At 44.4% G+C, this 18,925-nt stretch overlaps 2 protein-coding genes across 2 annotated transcripts; both read left to right on the top strand.

Moving 5' to 3' along the window:
* Positions 1 to 66: 66 nt before the first annotated feature.
* On the top strand, positions 67 to 5,480 carry MYCBP (MYC binding protein). Its single transcript, XM_035562257.2, has 5 exons — positions 67 to 182; positions 323 to 395; positions 1,987 to 2,035; positions 2,942 to 3,071; positions 5,382 to 5,480. Exons 1-5 carry the CDS (start codon positions 168 to 170, stop codon positions 5,424 to 5,426), a joined length of 312 nt encoding a protein of 103 aa, XP_035418150.1. The 5' UTR covers positions 67 to 167; the 3' UTR covers positions 5,427 to 5,480.
* A 1,781-nt stretch (positions 5,481 to 7,261) lies between these two features.
* On the top strand, positions 7,262 to 18,572 carry RRAGC (Ras related GTP binding C). The gene is made up of 7 exons (XM_035562256.2): positions 7,262 to 7,551; positions 9,970 to 10,173; positions 10,857 to 11,056; positions 11,923 to 12,037; positions 13,474 to 13,616; positions 14,500 to 14,648; positions 15,697 to 18,572. The coding sequence occupies exons 1-7, from the start codon at positions 7,279 to 7,281 to the stop codon at positions 15,846 to 15,848; spliced, it is 1,236 nt and encodes a 411-aa protein (XP_035418149.1). The 5' UTR covers positions 7,262 to 7,278; the 3' UTR covers positions 15,849 to 18,572.
* The last annotated feature ends 353 nt before the right edge of the window (positions 18,573 to 18,925 follow it).

The raw sequence follows: 18,925 nt of genomic DNA, 5'->3' as shown, positions 1-18,925 counted from the left end.
AACCCTCATTTTGACGTCGCAACGCCAGGCCGAGGCCGAAACCCCCCAGCCTCCCCGGGCCTCCCTGGGAGGCCGCCCTCGGGGCGTGTCTCCCGGCCCCGTCGCCGTGGTAGCGGCGGCCGCCCCGGGGCCGTAAAGGAGGCGGGCGCAGGCGCGCGGCGGGGCCGATGGCGCACTACAAGGTAGGGGCAGCGCGGACCGGCCCCGGCGGCGCCCCCCGGGGGCTGCCCGCGGACCGGGACCGGCCTCGGCGGGGCGGGGGCCGGGCTCGGGCCCGTCCGTCCCGCTCCGCCGCGCTGACCGCCCGGCCGTCCTCCCGCAGGCTGCCGACTCGAAGCGGGAGCAGTTCCGCCGCTACTTGGAGAAGTCGGGGGTGCTGGACACGCTCACCAAGGGTACGGCGGCGGCGGGGGGGTGCTGAGGGGGTGCGGGGTCCTGGGGGTGCCCCTGCACTGCGGGGGGGGGAGTGTTTGGGAGGGCTTTTCTCACAGGTAACCAGGGATAGGACCAGAGGGAGTGGCCTCAGGTTGCGCCAGGGGAGGTTCAGGCTGGAAATGAGGAGACATTTCTCCTCAGAAAGAGCGGTCGGGCGTTGGGACGGGTTGCCCAGGGAGGTGGTGGAGTCACCGTCCCTGGGGGCGTTCAAGGAGAGGTTGGACGTGGTGCCTGGGGACGTGGTCAGTGGGTGATGGTGGTGGTAGGGGCACGGCTGGACCAGGTGATGTTGGAGGGCTTTTCCAGCCTTAATGATTCTGTGAGGGAAGTAACAGGAGGTGTGCCCCAGGACTGGTTAAAGGTTCCTTCCTGAGCAGGACTTGGATCTTCTCTTGAAGTTAGCCGGTAGGCTTTCATAGAATCATTACAGTTGTAAAAACCATCTGAGACCATCTGGTCCAACCACCCCCTACCACCGACGTCACCCACTAACCCATGTCCCTAAGCACCACGTCCAACCTTTGTGGAAGTGACTTTGTATCAGAACTGGGAAAATACTTGTGCTGCGCTGAAGGATACTTTGGTTTTCTTTATGGCTTCCTCTGACTTCTTCTGAAGTGTTCTCGAGAGCCTTCCGGCAGTGTGTTAATATTTCTGCTCAACAACGCACGCTGTTTGAAGGGCAAACAGCAGATCTGCGATGTGAGGGAATGAGTTTCATGCTGAGGCTCCCAGCCGGGTGCGTGGGTGCTGTTTGGCTTCCTGTAGGTGTGTTTGTACTATCACAGTTTGAAGCACCCTGTGCGATAGCAAAACAACTCTTCCAAGCACTGTGGCATCTTGATTTTGCTTCTAACTTAGGTGCTCAGTGTAAAACCTGTGCAGTTCAGGCACCTGAAACTGGGAGAGGGGCGTCAAAGTTCCCTGCAAATACTGCTTGGGAAGGATTTATGAAACCAAACATCTACAGATGTGTGTGTGCCACTGAAGGCAGGTGGGGTGATTGTGTTTGGGAACTTTCTGACTGCTCATGGGGCTGGGTGCCCCAGATACAGGGTTGGCATATGTATGGCTAGTTTTATTTAAGCTGTCAGGGTACTGCTGCTTGTGCTGAGCTCTCTGGCACTCTGTTGTCCACAGGAGCCCCAATCCATGAAGGTTTTCAGTGAAGTGAGGAATTTAATCACCTACTCTGACAGTAGCCTTTTAGTTCTATACCTGTTTGATGGAGGCTTGCTTTTATGCTGAAAGTTACAGAAGTGCTGATATACTAGTGCTATACTCATTCTATACTATCCCCTAACTAGTCCCTGACTAGTTAGGGGAACAAAAAACCCCTTCTGGCTAGCTGTTACCATGTGGGATGCTCTGTTCTCTCCCGTACAGCTCTACTCTTAACATCAAAGGATGTAGGTGAGAACCTTGTTAAACAGAAGAACGTGCTATAAACACGGCATGCAACACTTATGCCTTCTGACTGTTGGTATGTGTTTTAAAAGTGAAGAGTTGCATGAACTTTTTTTGAAATTGTTGAATATTTTCTGTTTGCAGTGTTGGTAGCCTTATATGAAGAGCCAGAGAAACCAAATAGTGCACTGGAGTATCCTTTTTCTCTTCTGTGGAGTGCTTATGGGGACGTGCCACGCAGTGTCAGTGTTGTTTCTCACTTGCAGATGAACTGGAGAGACTTACTCAGAAAACTTAAGCTCAGAAAATGCTTTCTCTGGATGATTTTAGTTACTACTAGCAGTCTTACAGGTGGCTCTTGATCCACTAGGACAATATATAATAGACAACTGGAAATTCCTCTGGCGCTAAACCTCTTCCAGAAACCTTAAGACTGCTGGCATTTTCCAGTGTTTCTGGCTGCAGTTTATTACTAAAGCATTTGGTAATATTCACAAGCATGTATCAGATTATTCTTGGCTGAAGACTTGTCAGAGAGCTAACCAAGTCTGACAGGATGCAAGAGAATCATGCTCGTCAGTGTGTCAGCATTTATGAAATTAAGTTACAAGCTAGTACAAGATGTTGTAGACCTTCCATGTTAGATTTGATTACTGTATCTGTGGCTTCTGAAGTCTGCTTCTTCATGCTGCCCCTTATTCTAGTATTATTCGAGTACAAGACGGCAAAGAAAAAAGTTAAAGGCTTTGTTTCTTGCTGTTTGTAGGCAGCCTACCTTTTTTTCCTTTTTATTTCTTAATGTTTGAAACAAGTTGAAAAATTACCGTATTCTGCGTTTCAGAGGAAAGAAGAGTTTGATGTAGCAAAATGTGAGCATCTTACATGTACTGATGTCACTTCTTTGTGTGATGTACCAATGAACTTGAAAGGCTTTCATACTTTTGTAACTTTTATCCTGTAGGATGAAAAGCTCTGTAGTAATCTGACTGGTTTAATGCAATTTTGGCCATGTTTATTGCATCACTAACTTTTAATTAAGTGTTAAAATTAAAACAGTTATGCTGTCTAACTGAAGGAATACTTAACATCCAAATATCAGCTTTCTGAAGCATCATTTGGGAGCTTCAGCTCCTGAGAATCCAGAAATAGAGGCACTTCGCCTAGAAGTGGCAGAGATGAAAGAAAAATACGAAGCTGTGTTGGAAGAAAACAAAAAACTGAAAACCAAGGTAAAAGTCTGTCCAGTATTCTGAAGTACTTCTGAATTTCATAAGCAGATACTTCGACGTTTACAATACAGCTAACTTTTTCGCTAGAATAACTGATAAATGTTGTTAACATTGTTTAGCCTTGGGGCTGAGGAATGCCAGCTCATTCCTGGTAGACTTCTATGTAGTAAACTTTTTTTGATGGGAAACTTGCATTCTATAATATAGCTTTACTAACTAGAGAATTTATTTTGTGAAAAATATATGTATGAAGGCTAATTCTGTATCATCACTCAGTCCTAGCTGGATATTTTAAAGTTACCTGATACGATGTAGCTTACACTTCCACAAGAGCTTTGAAAAAGAGGGTGGTGGTGGTAAGCTAGTACATCTACTATAGAGGCTTTTAAAGGGCTAACTAAAGGAGGAAAATTGTGTGTTAGTTTTTGTGTCCTGGTACGGATTTATACATGGCAGGATTTTACCAGTGGAGGTCACTCTTACCACGTTGAACATTAACTTGCCCTCTAGTTAAAACAGCTCTGGTACTCCTGTGTCTGCGAGGCTCTGAAGTGCTGGTGAATGCAGGGCTGTTTCAGGGGTCCCTAGGCCCTCTAAAACAGCTCAGAGATGTGAACAGCTTCCCTTTTAGATGGTAATGACTGTAAAGTGAACAAGAAGTTTCAAAGTAAAACTTTGAGAACCTTAATGAGCTAGTGTCATGGCTTTAAGCTTATGTGCCACTGGGGGCTTCCGTGTGTTTGTCTGAAGAGGATGGCTCTTCTCCTATGTGAACACCCCCGTGTTTTTTTTCTTGTATCGTGAACAACTACCACCGCTTCTCACCGGGGAGAAGGGATTCTTGGGCATTACGCCCTCTTCTGGAGTGTCCTCTTGTTTACCTAGCAATTCTCCTTAGCTAGTACCTGCTGAGTCCTTGCAGCCACACTTGTTCGTGCTTGCTAGGAAATATGGCAGAGAGCATCCTGCCCCCTTTTATGGGAGTGGCAGCAGACCAGCAGTCTGCTTGGAGTAGCTGAGTTGAAAATGCAACTAGTAAGTGGACGTGTGAAAGCAGAGGGACTTGGGCCTCTCTTAAAGAGGTGTTGCTAAAACTTGTTTCAGGAAAGCAAGCTTTCCATAAGCCAAGCCTTTTAGTTTACTTGTACTTTGGCCTTCTTCATCTTCGAATGTTAATTTTTACTTTGTGTTTTCCATTATTACTGTTTCTTTTGTTCCCTTATCTTCTACCTGTCATTCTGACACAGTAGAAGTTGTATGGATGAACTCATACGGATGTTCTCAGCAGGGAGGACTCCGTTAGCTTTATTTTCAGCATTCCTCTAGCGTAAAATACACCCCTCTAATTCTGCCTTTACTGGTAACTTCAGTCATGCCTGAATAGGTGTTCTGCTGCTGTGTTAATCTGTGAAGAGCTATTCTTTTCCTTAAGCTTACTGAATGCTATGTATTTACATGGGGGTGGGGGCAGAAATGCAACAGTTGGGTCCTTTACAGGAAAGAAAACTGGCTTCAGGTTGTATACTGGCTATCTTGTGTGGTAAACTCTAGAAGAACATGCTAGAAATGCTGTTTTTGTGGTTCTTGTTAATGCCATAGTGGCTGCTGTAAATCAGTGTTGCTACAAGGGACACGATGGTATTTTAATTTTTGATGCATTGATTTTTAACCTACTTCACAGTTTACAGGATGAGGGGTAGAATCTTAACTGAGGAAGCTGGACTGGCATATTTCAGACTCAGTCCTAGCACTCGAACTGTTTTTGAAGCTTGAGCTTATCTTTTATGTTACCGAGGTCAAGTAAACATCTTCGTGTTTCTTTGGAAATAACTTTCCAAGTAAAGGTCACACTTTAATGCATGGCTGCCTAGGCCATGCTTTCTAGAAAGAATAATCAAAGCTGGAATGATTTCAGGAAGTGTTTAGATACCATTTCTATGAGAACAACTATTTTATTTAATCATATATCAGTACAAATCAAAACTTAGAAGGCACTGATCAATACCAGCTGCTATTTTAGATTAATAGTACTTCATAAGACCTAGAACAAGAAACAGGGAAAAATGAAAGTGTATTTGAAAAGCCCTCTTCTTACAGCTGTGTGATTATACAATGCAACAACTTGGTGCTTTGAAGGAAGAGTTATTTTGTTGCTTAACTTGAAAATGGACACCCGTAACTGCCAGGGATGGATTAAAATACAGAAAGTAAATGCAGCACTTCCAGACCAGGCTGTCTTTCACGTTTCTTAATGTAGAAATTGTCTCTAAGATGTTGCAGCTAACTGAATTCCTCTCTTTAAATCCACAGCTGGCTCAGTATGAACCACCTCAAGAAGAGAAGCGTGATGAATAACAGTAGTTTCTCCTTTAATGCCTTGATTTAATAAAGGGCTTCCTGAGAACTGCAGTCCTGACTCTTCTGTGTGAACTCTGCACATCTATTTAGGTACCCGATCATCTTAAAGGAAAACTAGTGTTTTGTGTGTAGCAGTTTCTGTGCAGCTGCACCAGCAACTGATGAATTTAGACATGCTTGCCAATCTTGCCTTCTGTGCTGAAGAAAAGGTTGCTGTTAAGATTAACTTGCAGAGAAATGTGCCTGCCAACTTTGTGTAAGTTGCAGATCGTGGTCAATGATCCTGTTAAGCTGCTGATCTCTTGGTATTCTCTCGATTTGGAGGAGGGAGGGACCAACTGTAAAAGCAAGACCTCCAAAGCACGTTGCAGGCTGGTACTTGGCACTGCAGTTAGGCTTCTGCTGAAGCTGATGTAGGGCAACCGTCTGCTCAAAGTGGCATCAGGAATGGGTACAGTTAAGTGAGGGACACAGCACACTGCTGGAGATGCAGTACCACCTGCATCATTTCATAGCGCTTCTGAAATGCGAAGTTGTCCCTCACAGGAAAGATGCATTTCAGAGAGCATCCTTTTTTCCAATCCTAAAACTAGGTACTTTAAAGGCAACTGTTGACAGGGAAAAATGAGAGGAGATAAGGGGACAGAAGTGCAGTAGCTGTTTATGTATGAGATCTACTGGCTAGTAGAATAAGTTATTTGTTTCTAGGATGGGTCTTGCACCTGGTCTTAGAGGTGTGGTGAGACAGAGCAGAACTGCTGAAGTCAGTGTGCAAATTGAAATCAGGTGCTAACGAATGTAATGGCTTCTTACCTTGCTGCTGTACCTATTCTTGATTTAGAGAGAACACAAGAGAGCTAAATGAGTGGGTTAAAATGCTGTGTTAACTCTTAAAAACAAAAATAAATCCACAACCCAACAGGCTGCTTCCCTCTCGTGTGTTGCAGAAGGTAAGCTAGGATGTGTACACTGCATTAAGTTGCAGCCTGGGGAAGGACTGGGAGTGGTGATGCTGTGGGAAATGCATCCCAGCTGAATGTCTGCCGTATGGCGGTGGTGCTGCTCGGAGCATGCCTTGCTCTGGGAGCAGCAGGCAGGTCAGGTCAGGTGTCGGGCTGAGGCAGTCGCAGGGCGAGAAAGCAGCAGCTGGGAGGTAATAGCGTGCGCTTACACTTGTCACTGGTGACACCTCCGCGGGTTTCATCTGAAAACCCTTTGGTCCTGTGAGCCTTAACCGGGGGTTGGACAGACCGAGAGCCCCGTAGCACAGCTTCACGCGAGGACCGAGCCGGGCAGCTGCTGCCGGGGGAAATTAACGAGGGGTTAACGAGCAGGGCAAGAAAAGGAGCGGGCAGGGCGAGCCCCGCTCCCGGGGGGGCCCCTGGGGCCGGGCGCTGCGGGGCGCGGAGCACGATCGGGGCTGGCGCCTGCAGCGCAGAGCCAGCCCCTGGCCACGCCCCCATCATATGGCCACGCCCACCCCACGCACCACCCGGACCCATAGCCACGCCCACCCCATTCACTGCGCCCCGACCCATAGCCCCGCCCCTCCGGGCACCCACCACGCCCCCCACACGTAGCCCCGCCCCCGCAGCCCCTAGGCACGCCTCCCACCGCTCGCCCCTTCCCCTCGCCCCGCCCCTCCCACCCCTTCGCCCCGCCCCTCCCGCTCACGTGCAGCCGCGCCGTCAGGTGACTCGGGTCTTGTGCCCGGAGCCACCCTACCTTGCTGCCGCCGTCAGCCAATGGGCGGCGCGGAGCTCGCCGCGCAGCCAATGGGCGCGGGGCCGGGCGGCGTTGGGTTGGCGCGGCAGGCGGAGGCCCGGCGGGGCGCAGGGCGGGGGCGGCCATGGCGCTGCAGTTCGGCGGCGCGGGCGCGGCGGGCGCGGCGGAGGAGCCGGCGCTGGTCGGGGGCAGCTTCGGGGCGGCGGACGCGTTCCCCAAGGACTTCGGCTACGGGGAGGAGGAGGAGGAGGCGGAGCTGGACGGCGGCCCGGGCTCCGGAGGCCCTGGCGGCGGCGGCGGAGCGGGCGGGCCCGGCGGCGGGGCGGGCGGGGCGGACTCCAAGCCGCGGATCCTGCTGATGGGGCTGCGGCGCAGCGGGAAGTCCTCCATCCAGAAGGTGAGCGCCGCGCCCCGCCGCTCCGCCGGCCCGGCTCCGGTGAGGGCGGGCTGCGGAGCCCCGGGGGAGGCCGCCCCGGGCGAGGAGAGGCCGCCCCGGCGAGCTGCCCCCCGGGCGAGCTGCTTCCCCCGGTGGTCGCCGCCGCAGGGCAGCCGGCCCCGGGTCCGCCGCCTTCTCGAGGCGCTACCGGTGCGCAGCGGGGGCAGCCTCGGCCCCGCCGCCGGTTCCTGCAGGGGCAGAGGCTCCGCTCCCCCCTCCCCCCCCCGCGCTGCAGGCCGCGGCGAGGTGCTGGGCGAGGAGGAAGTGGTGCTGGGCGCCGCAGGGAGCCGCCGGTGGTTGGTAGTAAAATAACGCGAACCTGAGCGTGTCGGGCGGCAGAGAAGTGGGGCGGCTGGTCCGTGTTCCGCAGCTCGAGGGTTTTCTTCGCAGTCGCTGCGATGAGGTTCTTCTGCGCGCTGTTCTGGGAAGGGGCTGTGGGTGAAGCACAGGGGTTGCCAACCCGGCGCGTGGGGGTCTCCGGTTTCCCTGTAACGCAAACGTGGAACCCTTCGGGGCTTTCTGTAGAACTACGTAGAGAAGCCTTTTTTGCATGTTGCGCTCTAGGAGGAAGGAATCTGCTGCTTGTAGCTGTGCTGTGCAGGCTGCGTGGTAATCCCCTGGCTGTGCTGCGCCACTGGGTCATGAACTGCAGCCTGGGACTCCTGTCTTCACTGGAGACTTGTTCCTTTCCTTAGGCAGGGTTTACAAATCGTACTGGAGCTGTTAGAAAACATTTACTTTGTGCTCTGAAACACAGCGGCAGATGGGGCTGTCGCTGCCTTTCAGGCTCTCCGCTCACCTGTCAGTACCTAGGCCTGTTGCCGCCCGTGTACGTGCAGATGTGATTGCACTGAAAGGTTTTTTCTGAGTCTCTGGGCATGGGGATGGCAGTCCTCACAGGCTCTTATTGGAGATCTTAGTGTTATCTACAGCTGGAAATTGTGAAACCTGGAAGCTAGAGGGAACCAGTAACCCCAAATTGTGGCTAGATTTGAAGACTTTGCAAGTCACTTCTTAGATGCAGCCTTTCTTTTTCTTCTAAGCAAAGCTGGGAGCGTCAGCTACATGCTGCTTTGGGAAAGGGGATGATGACATTGCTTCTTAGAGACTCACCTGCTTTAAACTTAACTCATTAATTCTGTTTTGCTCCATGTGAGAGATGCTGAGTTCCAAAGGAGCGTTCATTTCCAGGATGCTTTAAAACTGTTCTTCAGACCCTGAGGAACGTCTAGTTCTCGCAGTAAGGCCGCTACCTATCTAGAACTGCTCTCACTTCTCCATACCAGTGTCGTGCTGTATAAAACCTCATTCAGGCCCTGGCTTCTTCATACGTTTGCTTTGAGGAAGTGAATTTCTTTCCCCTTATTTTTAAAAATCTGACATACTACCTTGAACCTCACTATGCAGCCATTGGCTGTGCTGGGTGTGGAGCCGTTTGTCTTGCAGTTTGACAGAGATTGTTGCATTCGCTCTTTTTAATGGTTGACTTTTATAACGGTGTGAAACATTTAGAAGAAAATTGAAACATTTCATTTTGCAGTCCGAGCCTTCAACCACCTTAGGGTTTGTAGTAACTTTTGTGACACGCAGTCCAGTTACTTTAGCACAACGTTTGCTGTTGAAGCTGACTGCTTTTGTTACAGACTGCTCTGCTGTGGGCTTACATGTTTCTGTTTGTTCAGGAAAGGGCTAAAATCCCAGTGGAGCTTTTTGAGTACTAGCAATAGCTGTGTCTTTCATCGCTGCATCTAAACTGTTTACCAACTAGCATGATAGTTTTCAGCACTCCTTTTAGGGTACTTGAAGGGAGAGGGTCAGCAAAGATAAATCAGTTGCTAACAGAAGGTGAACTACCTAGCAGTTCAGGCCTCTAAAACAGAGATGTATTTCTGTACGTTGTAGCGTAGGAGCAGTCTGATTCTGTTGCACTATAACTGCTTTTAGTCTGGTGTTGAGCGTTTTGTAGAGGAAGTTCTCAGACTGAAAAAGAACAGTTCTTAAAAGCTTGCAGTTGCTTAATTAACATGGTGGCTTTCCACCTGATGCAATGTGGCTAATACAGCAACATTTCAAGATACTATGTTTGACTTGCAAGGAAGAAAGAGTAACTGGGATGTCCCTGTCTTTAGGCAGTATCGTTATTTAGGCTTGTAAAAATATTTAACTGAATTGAGTTGCTTGGCTCTGTCTAACAGCAGGTTATTTGCTTAGCTGATGAACCAAGCTGTCTATTCACCGAAAGGGAAAACTCAAGTCCCTGTAGGAAAAGCCATACACTTTAGAGCGGATAAACCTATTTGTAAGATTCAAGTCTCAGAACTTTTAACAATCTCTTCTACTGAGGCCAAGTCAAGGCTATTATTTGTGTTCTTTTAACAGGTGGTGTTTCACAAAATGTCTCCCAACGAGACCCTGTTCTTGGAAAGCACCAACAAGATCTATAAGGATGATATTTCCAACAGTTCGTTTGTGAATTTCCAAATCTGGGATTTTCCTGGACAGATGGACTTTTTTGATCCAACGTTTGATTATGAGATGATCTTCAGAGGAACAGGTGCTCTAATATATGTTATTGATGCTCAGGTAACTTCTTAACAATTCTTAGTGATTTGTATTTTTCTTTGTGAGAGGAACAATTGGGAATCTAATAATTTGTATTTTTAAATACGGTTTTGTGAAACATTTCTTACATATGAAAGGCTGTGTTGGCAATCTCACTTTCTGGTGTGTAATTTTTAGTTCTGTGAATTGATTATGTGGAACATACAGCCCCAGTGGAGATGGTGGAAGGGGCAAGTACTCTGAAGTACTTTTCTGCACTTGTGGGAATCTGATGTGCTAAATGGTCTGAATGATCCAATTATTCCCTTCCTCTGCTGTTGAATGCTGTGGAGTTCATTTAATAACAGCATGCTTCTGACCTCAATGTCAAGGTACCGGTACTGTTAGGTATCTGTTAGCTTCTAATGGACTTAAGAATCGCGCCATTGGAGAGTACCTGGTTATTGGGACCGTCTTGGAGATTACTGCTGCATTTTGCTGGAGTTGAAGTGTAACCCGCCTTTTGCTATGAAACCTGGTTTTGTATAATTGCGCCTTTCATAGCTAATGAAACAGAGTCTAAGCCACTTGGATTCCTGAATCTCCAAGGTATTCTCTTCTCCCAAACTTCTGTTTCATCACAGAAGTGAAATGAAGTTCTTGTACTGAAAGGAGTTATTGAAGATAAAGGCTTTTCATTCATTCCTGCCAAAACTTATTTACAGGATGACTATATGGAAGCTTTAACAAGACTCCACATCACAGTTTCAAAAGCCTACAAGGTCAACCCAGAAATGAACTTTGAAGTTTTTATTCATAAAGTTGATGGTTTATCGGATGACCATAAAATAGAAACTCAGCGGGATATTCATCAGAGGGCTAACGATGACCTTACAGATGCTGGGCTTGAAAAACTTCACCTTAGGTGAGTTACAAAATACTGGCATATGTGATTCTGCTGTTGCTGATATGCCTATAGACTATGGGGTTTTAGATGTAATAGTGGATTGGAGCAAGGTCTTGTTAGTTTCTTGAAGTTAAAAAATACGCTGCTGAATTTTTGGCCAAGTCTCAGCTAGCTACCTTACTAAAATAAAGCAGGCTAGCATATCGGTTTCCAATCAACAGACTTATGAATAAGCTTGCTGATAATTCAAGATCCTCTTGCATAGCTTTCATTCAGTGTAACAGGCCAAATTTGTACAAGTGGCCTGGAGAGGCAGGGGAGGGAGGACAGAAGAAGCTGTGTTCTAATACTGTCTAGCACTGCCTTTTCAGTATGACTGGTTTAAAAGCTTGGTCTCTTTCTTGATATTTGGCCTGCTTTTTAAGGAATCTTTTACTGACACCTTTAAAACAAGATATCTTTTTTTTTCTGTTTTTGTTATTTTAATTCTTTACTATTTTGATTCTCATGGAGCCTTTAATTACGGCCAGTCTCTCAGTGTTAGTGTGACGAAGTGGAAGGTCAGGAACAGGACTTGATGAAACCTAGTTAGACATTTAACTCCTTTGCATTGAGTATTGTAGGCTCGGCGTGTTGTGAAAGCAAACTGATTTTTTTTTCTCTGTTCTCCCATCTCCTGTGGAAGCCTGCATCATGTTTACTCTAGTCTCAGAAATGATGTTCTTGATGGAGCAGCCAAAGATATCTGCGATAAAGCATCCCAGTTTAATTACCAGCCTTGAATGTTAGAAAATAAAGATATAACATTTGTACTATTTGTACTGTGATTCTAATAGACTCGTGAATCTGTTCGTTTTTCCTTTTCTCTTCCCTCCTCATCTCAGCTTTTATTTGACCAGTATCTATGACCATTCAATATTTGAAGCCTTCAGTAAAGTGGTTCAGAAGCTCATTCCGCAACTGCCAACACTGGAAAATCTACTAAATATCTTTATATCAGTAAGTGTTAATCGAACGGAATTGTAAGTGAAATATGTGGAACAATAAAGCAAGTCCTTCTGCTAAGGGATGCTGGCCTTGGGAGATTTGGGTGGCTCTCAGCATCGTTGTACTCATCCTAATTGTCTGCATTAGAATTTCTGTACCAGAGCTAAACTGTACTGGTCTGTACTTCATCCAGGTTTCTCAAAATACTGGTGAAGCGTAACTTGGCTTGTTGTAACTGTTGATAAGGAAGGCTTCTGCCAGCATGATATACTAATTAGTCTGTCAAGGCACTTAGTAGTGTAATGTAGCTCTGCTGGCAAGATGCTTTTTTTCACATGAACTTCGCCTTAAACCAAACTGTCAATTTCATGTGGCCTGCAAGACCTTTGTCCTTATTTTAGTGTTTGTGTTTTTTACAGAGTTTGTGACATAGAATTTTGTGCTGTATACTTTAAATCAACTGAGATACCAACATATGGACGAGGCTGAAGTAGCCTGTCTTTCATCTAAGTTATGTCTGAGACTGTTGTAGGCATGTGGACAACATGGAAAATTACAGTTGTGATTGAGAGAAGCTGTGTGGGTCAGATGCATCACTCCATAAACTGTTTGATGCTTGCTTCTGTTGGCAGAGGACTGTAATAACCTGGCCTAGTGGATAATGGGCATGTTCATGCTCATGCTGCTCAGTGCCATGAGAGTACAGTGTGGCCCTGATGTTAAACGGATAGGTTAGATCTTTTCAGCATGCTGCCTTGGGTACTCACACAGGCTAGGAGAAAGCAATAATGAATGTTCCTGGTGCGTAAATAGAACTTAAGCTTTGCCAGAAATCCATGTTGTATATGTGGTTAACTCGCTGAACAGCAGAAGGCTTCTGAACTTATGAGCACGTGAACTTTACTGAAGTGCCCAAAGTTACATATGGGATGGTACAATTGGCTGGGTGCTCTTCCGTCATCGTAACTGCCATAATATGATATTCTTCATGGAGTCAAAAGATTAGAAGCTGACTTTATTGGTTCTGCATGTCAGTCTACATGGCAACTACATCACACAGTCACTGAACTGCCAAGATACTACAAGTATGCACTGACACACTTTGCTGCTATGAAGTAACTCATCTCTGAACCTGGTTTATCAGGTGAATATGCAGCTCTTCTGGTGTTAATAGAACCACAGAAGGTGAAAAATTCTGAATTTGGATTCTGGTAGCATTGTAAAATATAGCTTTAATTACAATCTGGTAAATAATAAACTAAAAAGAATTCTATCCAAGTGCCAAGCTTTACATTTTGTCAACTAGAAGATGATATTGATATCTACTACAGCTACAAGGGTATTGTATTTATAAAACATTTCCTGCTATTAAGAATGTGAAAGTGTATGTGAGATTTTAAAAATGCAGTTATTTTAAAAACTCATCCAAATTCTTTCTCTTTCTGAAGAATTCAGGCATTGAAAAAGCTTTTCTCTTCGATGTAGTCAGCAAAATCTACATCGCAACAGACAGTTCCCCTGTGGACATGCAGTCATATGAGTTGTGCTGTGACATGATTGATGTAGTGATAGATGTTTCCTGTATATATGGGTAAGTGATGAATACTCTTAGGAGAAAAATCCTTAAAAGTTGTAGAATAGGTTGCAAACTATGCAAATGGTGTTGGCTTCATCATCCTGCAAGATCCTATTAGTTGTTCTATAGAGCATATTGGTTCTGTAAGTAACTAGAATAATATAACAGATGATTTAGCAGCTGGATCAAGTATTTGTAATCGTTTTTGTCCCTCCACTCGTGTCTGTAGAAAGCCATTTGACATTTTGAAAAGGCAAGGGTTCAATATAAAATATGAATACTGCTGTCTTGTTTGGCATGGTATGTTAGTATGCAGATACGTTAGTACCTGCAACAACTGGGGTCGATAGCATACCATAGCTCCGAAGTGTAACTTGAAGTCGTGTTGCTATCAGCCTTCTTGCTGTCTCAACGGAGTAGCTTTTGCCAACTTCCAATTTGGCTCCAGTTCCTCAACTTGGCTTTTGCTAACTCTCTTTGAGGGATGCATGTAGCACTTATTTCTCCTGGTTTGTGACAGAATTATAGTTCAAAACACCTTTTTTTTTGAAGTGGCTCTAGAGATGTGGTAATTTATTTTAGAGGTGTGGTTGTAACCTGAAAAATACAGTGCTGCCAACGAATACTGCAGTGTTTAATGGTCTGTCTCCTGATGGGTCAGCACCAGGGCTGCATAACTTTTTGTCTTTTTGCGGAAGTAGCTCTACAATGTTGCTATTGCTTCTACAGTAACCTAAGTAACACTAATAGTTTGTCCTAGTCTTTTCTTAAAAACCCATGCAGTTTTAGCTTAACACCAAAATGTGTCCCCCGTGTCACAGGTATTAAGCATTTGTCATGAAGTTACTTTATGCATGCCTTACTAAATTATGTCTTGGGTTAACTCATTCTTTCTTAGGTTAAAAGAAGATGGTACTGGAAGTGCTTATGATAAGGAGTCAATGGCAATTATCAAGCTCAATAACACAACGGTCTTGTACTTAAAGGAAGTAACAAAGTTTTTGGCATTAGTTTGCATTCTTAGAGAAGAAAGTTTTGAGCGCAAAGGTAAGAGCCTTCCCTGTTTGAATGGCTTTTGTCTAATGATTTTTATCAACTATAAAATATTAGTATGGCCTTACAAGTCACCTTAATTTTGTAAAATTAAATTTATTTAATTTCTTCTGGGGGTAATTTTCTCCCTTCATAGAGCTAAAATGGTCTTATTTTTATTCTTGTGAATCATTGCTTTAATGCTGTCCTCCTGTTGAAATGACTTGTGTAGCTAATGAGGCCTGTGTCATTACCATCTGCTATAGTGCAGTCATTTGAATGGAGTAATACTTATTTGTTTTGCTTGATAGGCTGCTGTGTTGTGATAGCCCTATTCTCTATTTCTTGTGTTGTGCTACTGCAACCTTTTTAACATAGGACTGAAGAAATCAGCAGTGGTAGGCTAGTACAGTGCGTGGTAAGAACTTAGAGCAAAGGGTTTAATGTGTTGCAAGTTTAACCAACTATACAGTTGCTTGGACCTGTAGCAGACAATTGGTATGAGTGGTCTTGCATATATTATGGGGTAGAAATGAAAGCATAAAACCTAATTTCAAAGTACTTGACTTAACTAGTGATGGTGTTTACCTTAGCATTTACAGACTGTTCAAAATAAGAAAAGCAGATTTGTTTTAATAACTGTACTGTATTTAGAATCTTTTAGGTTGGAAAAGACCTCTAAGATCCTCTAGTACAACCTTTAACTTTTAACCTAGTACTGACTCAAGTTTTACTTGATCTCAAAAGTTTTACCACAGTTAGGATATGCATCGATGACACCATCAAAGTGCAAGATAATGTTGAATGTTATCTGCTCTTTAATTATGAATTATACACCTTGTGTTCCAAATGAGTACCTTCTTTCTAAAAAGAGACAGTCTAAACAAATACTGGCACTAGAGTAAAAAATTAACTGTTAAATCTTCTGAATCCATATTCATACTGAATCAAGTAACAAAATAGCTGTGTATTAAATGAAACTTACTGATTTTGAAGGTCTGACTACATACACGTGGCAAGCTGAGCACAGTTTTTCCTCTCCCCTGCCTCTCCTTCTTGACAGGTCTGATAGACTACAATTTCCATTGCTTCCGCAAAGCAATTCATGAGGTCTTTGAAGTAGGTGTTGCCTCCCACAGAATCTGCAACCATCAAGCAAGCACTTCGAATATGAAAGCAGTGACTCACAATGGCACACCTAGGAATGCAGTCTAGAGGGAAACTAGACATTGGATAGACTTGTCAGCTCTTCAGTCCAAAGATTTGTGGAACAAGAGAAGAGTAGTCTGAAAGCCTGAAGTATGTTTCACAGGAGAAGAGCGGCGCTAACTGTGGCACAGCAGCTTGTAACTCATGTCCGACAACTGAAACTACTGTAAAAATACTTTGAGGCCAGTGGAGTTAGAAATGTCAGTTTGAAACCACCTTTATTGCAAGTGCAGTGGTATTTCAGTTTGGAGTCCTGTTTTAACAGTCTGTCTATGACTGATTGCCCGGTCAAAACTTAAAAATGAGAGAGTTGAGTTTAATGTGAAACACCGAATAGTCACTTGCTCAACGTTTTTTTTAAATTATTCTGTAGAATGTCCAGTTTTGCTTAAGTTTAACCTCTTATCACGCAAAACATTGGTGGTGTTAATACTTAAGCTCGTGAAAGTCACGCTTACTGTTTTGTGAGGCTGGTCTCACAAATCATTCCATAAAGTTCTTGCTTTCCCCAGTTTGCTCAGAGTATCCTTGTGAATTCTGTACTTGTTAAGTGGACACAAGGTAGAGCTCTGTTCTAGTGACTTGATGTTTGCTTGGAGAACTGAGCTGGAGTTTTGTTTTGAGAGATCATGATACTTTGCTTTCAGACAACACTTCTTGTTATGCCCGCTTTGATGGAAGGGAAGTGTTAAAAAACCAGGAATAAACTACCTGCTCTTTTTTGCTAAAACATGGATGTCATAAATCTATGTGATTAATCCTATTCACAAAACAATTGCATGGCTAACTAAACTGAAATGTCTGCCATCTGTTGGAATATAGCAACCAGTTTCAGCCATTTCCAAATGAAGAAACTATCATATTACTGGCTTGTGATGGTAGATCTCTCCTTACCCTCTGACTGATAATCAAGACGATTTTAGGGAACTACCTGAAGGTGTTATCCTTGAATAGTAATTAAATATTGGAGTGCCACAACCTAATAATAATATTGGACATTTGAAGTGTGTTGATTCTGTATTGTGGCAAACAGCTTCTTGTTTGTTGCCATGCAATCTGAATAGAACTGCGTGTATTCTGATTTTGTGAATGCTGGCCGTCATATTATGGGAAGTGTATCTGAATAGTTTTCATCTAATTTATTGGTAATATTGCTGCAGATGTCATATTGTACATCAGCCTTGTTATGCAGTAAGCTCAGCTATTGGCCCATAAAGATCTTGCCACTCTTTGCCTATCCCTATGTGTGTATAGGTGTTCCGAAGCCACTGGACCAATTGACTATACAAGTGCCACTATAGAGGTTTCTACAAGAAGGTCTGTAACTGTAAACGATTTCTGTGACTGATGTATTTATGTGGTCAGACATAACCACAAGATTGCTTATGTGCTTATAGAATTGATTTTTATTGAACTATGTAAAAATTAACATTCATGCATTTACATTAGGGTGTATGCACATACTATGTAAATGTTTTTTCCTTTGATTTAAAGCTGTTTTATGATACTCTATACATAAAGGATCTGCTCCAAAAGTTACTCAAGTCAGTAGGAGACTTGGGAATTCAAATGCTTAATTCCGGTCTCTGTTGGCAGTTGTCATTCTGAACCTAGGCTTAGCCCCTTTCTGGTAATGGAACTGCGGGGTTGGTTTTTTAAGGATGTGCTGTGGGCTTGTAAGATTGGGTTTTTGTGGCTTGCAAGCTCTATGACAGTGTTCAGGTACTCAAGGTGAGAGGAGAATAGGCAATATCACAGGAAGTAACAAGTCATTCCCATTTTTGTAGTGAGTTTTCCATGTTCAGAGTATGTGTTCCTCTCTGTCTTCATTCTACATGATTCTGTGCTAATAAAATGAAAAGAGATCAAACCATGGCACTATTGTTTCTGTTGGAGGGTAAGACACTTCAACAAAAGTCTAATAAAATGGGCCTATATGATTAAGCAAATAATGCCATGTTATCTTCATTATTATTTTTTTGAATATTATCTTCCCACGTGAGACTTTAAAAATTCTAGTCAGCCTTGGCTTTCCTCTCAATTTAAAGCTGACTCTTTATTGAATACTCAATATTTGGAAGATAACTCTAGACTTTAAAGGCATGTAAGTGATAAAGAGACTTGTTCTCTTATTTTGATTAATGATGAGCCTTAGGCTGCATTATGAAATTCTGCTTTCTAGTGTGTATTTTTTGTTGTTTTTCAGTTTTCTTTTGCTTTTGTGTGTGACTATTTTTGGCCTTAATTATCTTATTCTTGAATGATTGCATTTACTAAAAGTTAATGGTAGCTTCTCAGAACATCAATATACTTGCATGATTACTGAACATTATTAGCTTTGGAAGTTAAATTTATCTCTGTTAAGGAGCAAGATCTTTAAGTTACTGAAACTAGTCTTAGTTTTCTTTCTAACACATTAATCAATTTAAGTCAAAAGCTGCTATGCAAATAGAGTGTACCTTACCCTGTTGCTGCTCTAACAAGGTGGTTCTCAGATTTTGCTGAGATCTTTGTGGTCACGGAGGGGAAGGACAGGAGTTTTGTCTTTTCTTCCTCCTGCAGAGACCTGTGTCCACTTCCTTTGCTGACCTGCTGTAGGCGGAGATACTATTAGAGAAAAGGGAAGGTAATATGACAGTCTGTCCAATAATGGAGGTCTGAAATTGTAAAGGAGGTCATTGAGTAGTGCTTCACTTAAAAAAAAAAATAAATCTGAATCTACACTCTTTTTTTACAAAGACCTGAGGATGTGTACTGCTAAGGAGAAAAAAAAAAGGGGGGGGTAGAAGGGGACCAGCCTGCTTGAAGGAATAAAATATGCTTTCTTTTGAAGAGTAGGGCAGTCTCTGTGAGCTGCCCTCAAAACTCTGAGGAACCTGGTGCTGGCCAGGTGCTCATCACAGGCTGGATTTCCACTCGACAATCACAGTAACTGTAGCACAGGAAAGGGATGGAGGGCAAGGCCAATCCCGGGCAGAGGTTCAGAACTTCAAGCTCGTCACTAGCTGCTGTCTTTAAGACCCAAGTCCTCCCGTCACTCGGCTGGAGGAACGAGTGCCCTTTCCCTCAGCCCTTCCCGCCCC

Source organism: Cygnus atratus, chromosome 23 (genome assembly GCF_013377495.2).
Source record: "Cygnus atratus isolate AKBS03 ecotype Queensland, Australia chromosome 23, CAtr_DNAZoo_HiC_assembly, whole genome shotgun sequence".
In the NCBI taxonomy this organism is placed as follows: Eukaryota; Metazoa; Chordata; class Aves; order Anseriformes; family Anatidae; genus Cygnus; species Cygnus atratus.
The sequence above is the reverse complement of the archived record's forward strand: the minus strand, read 5'-3'. Positions and strand labels throughout refer to the sequence as shown.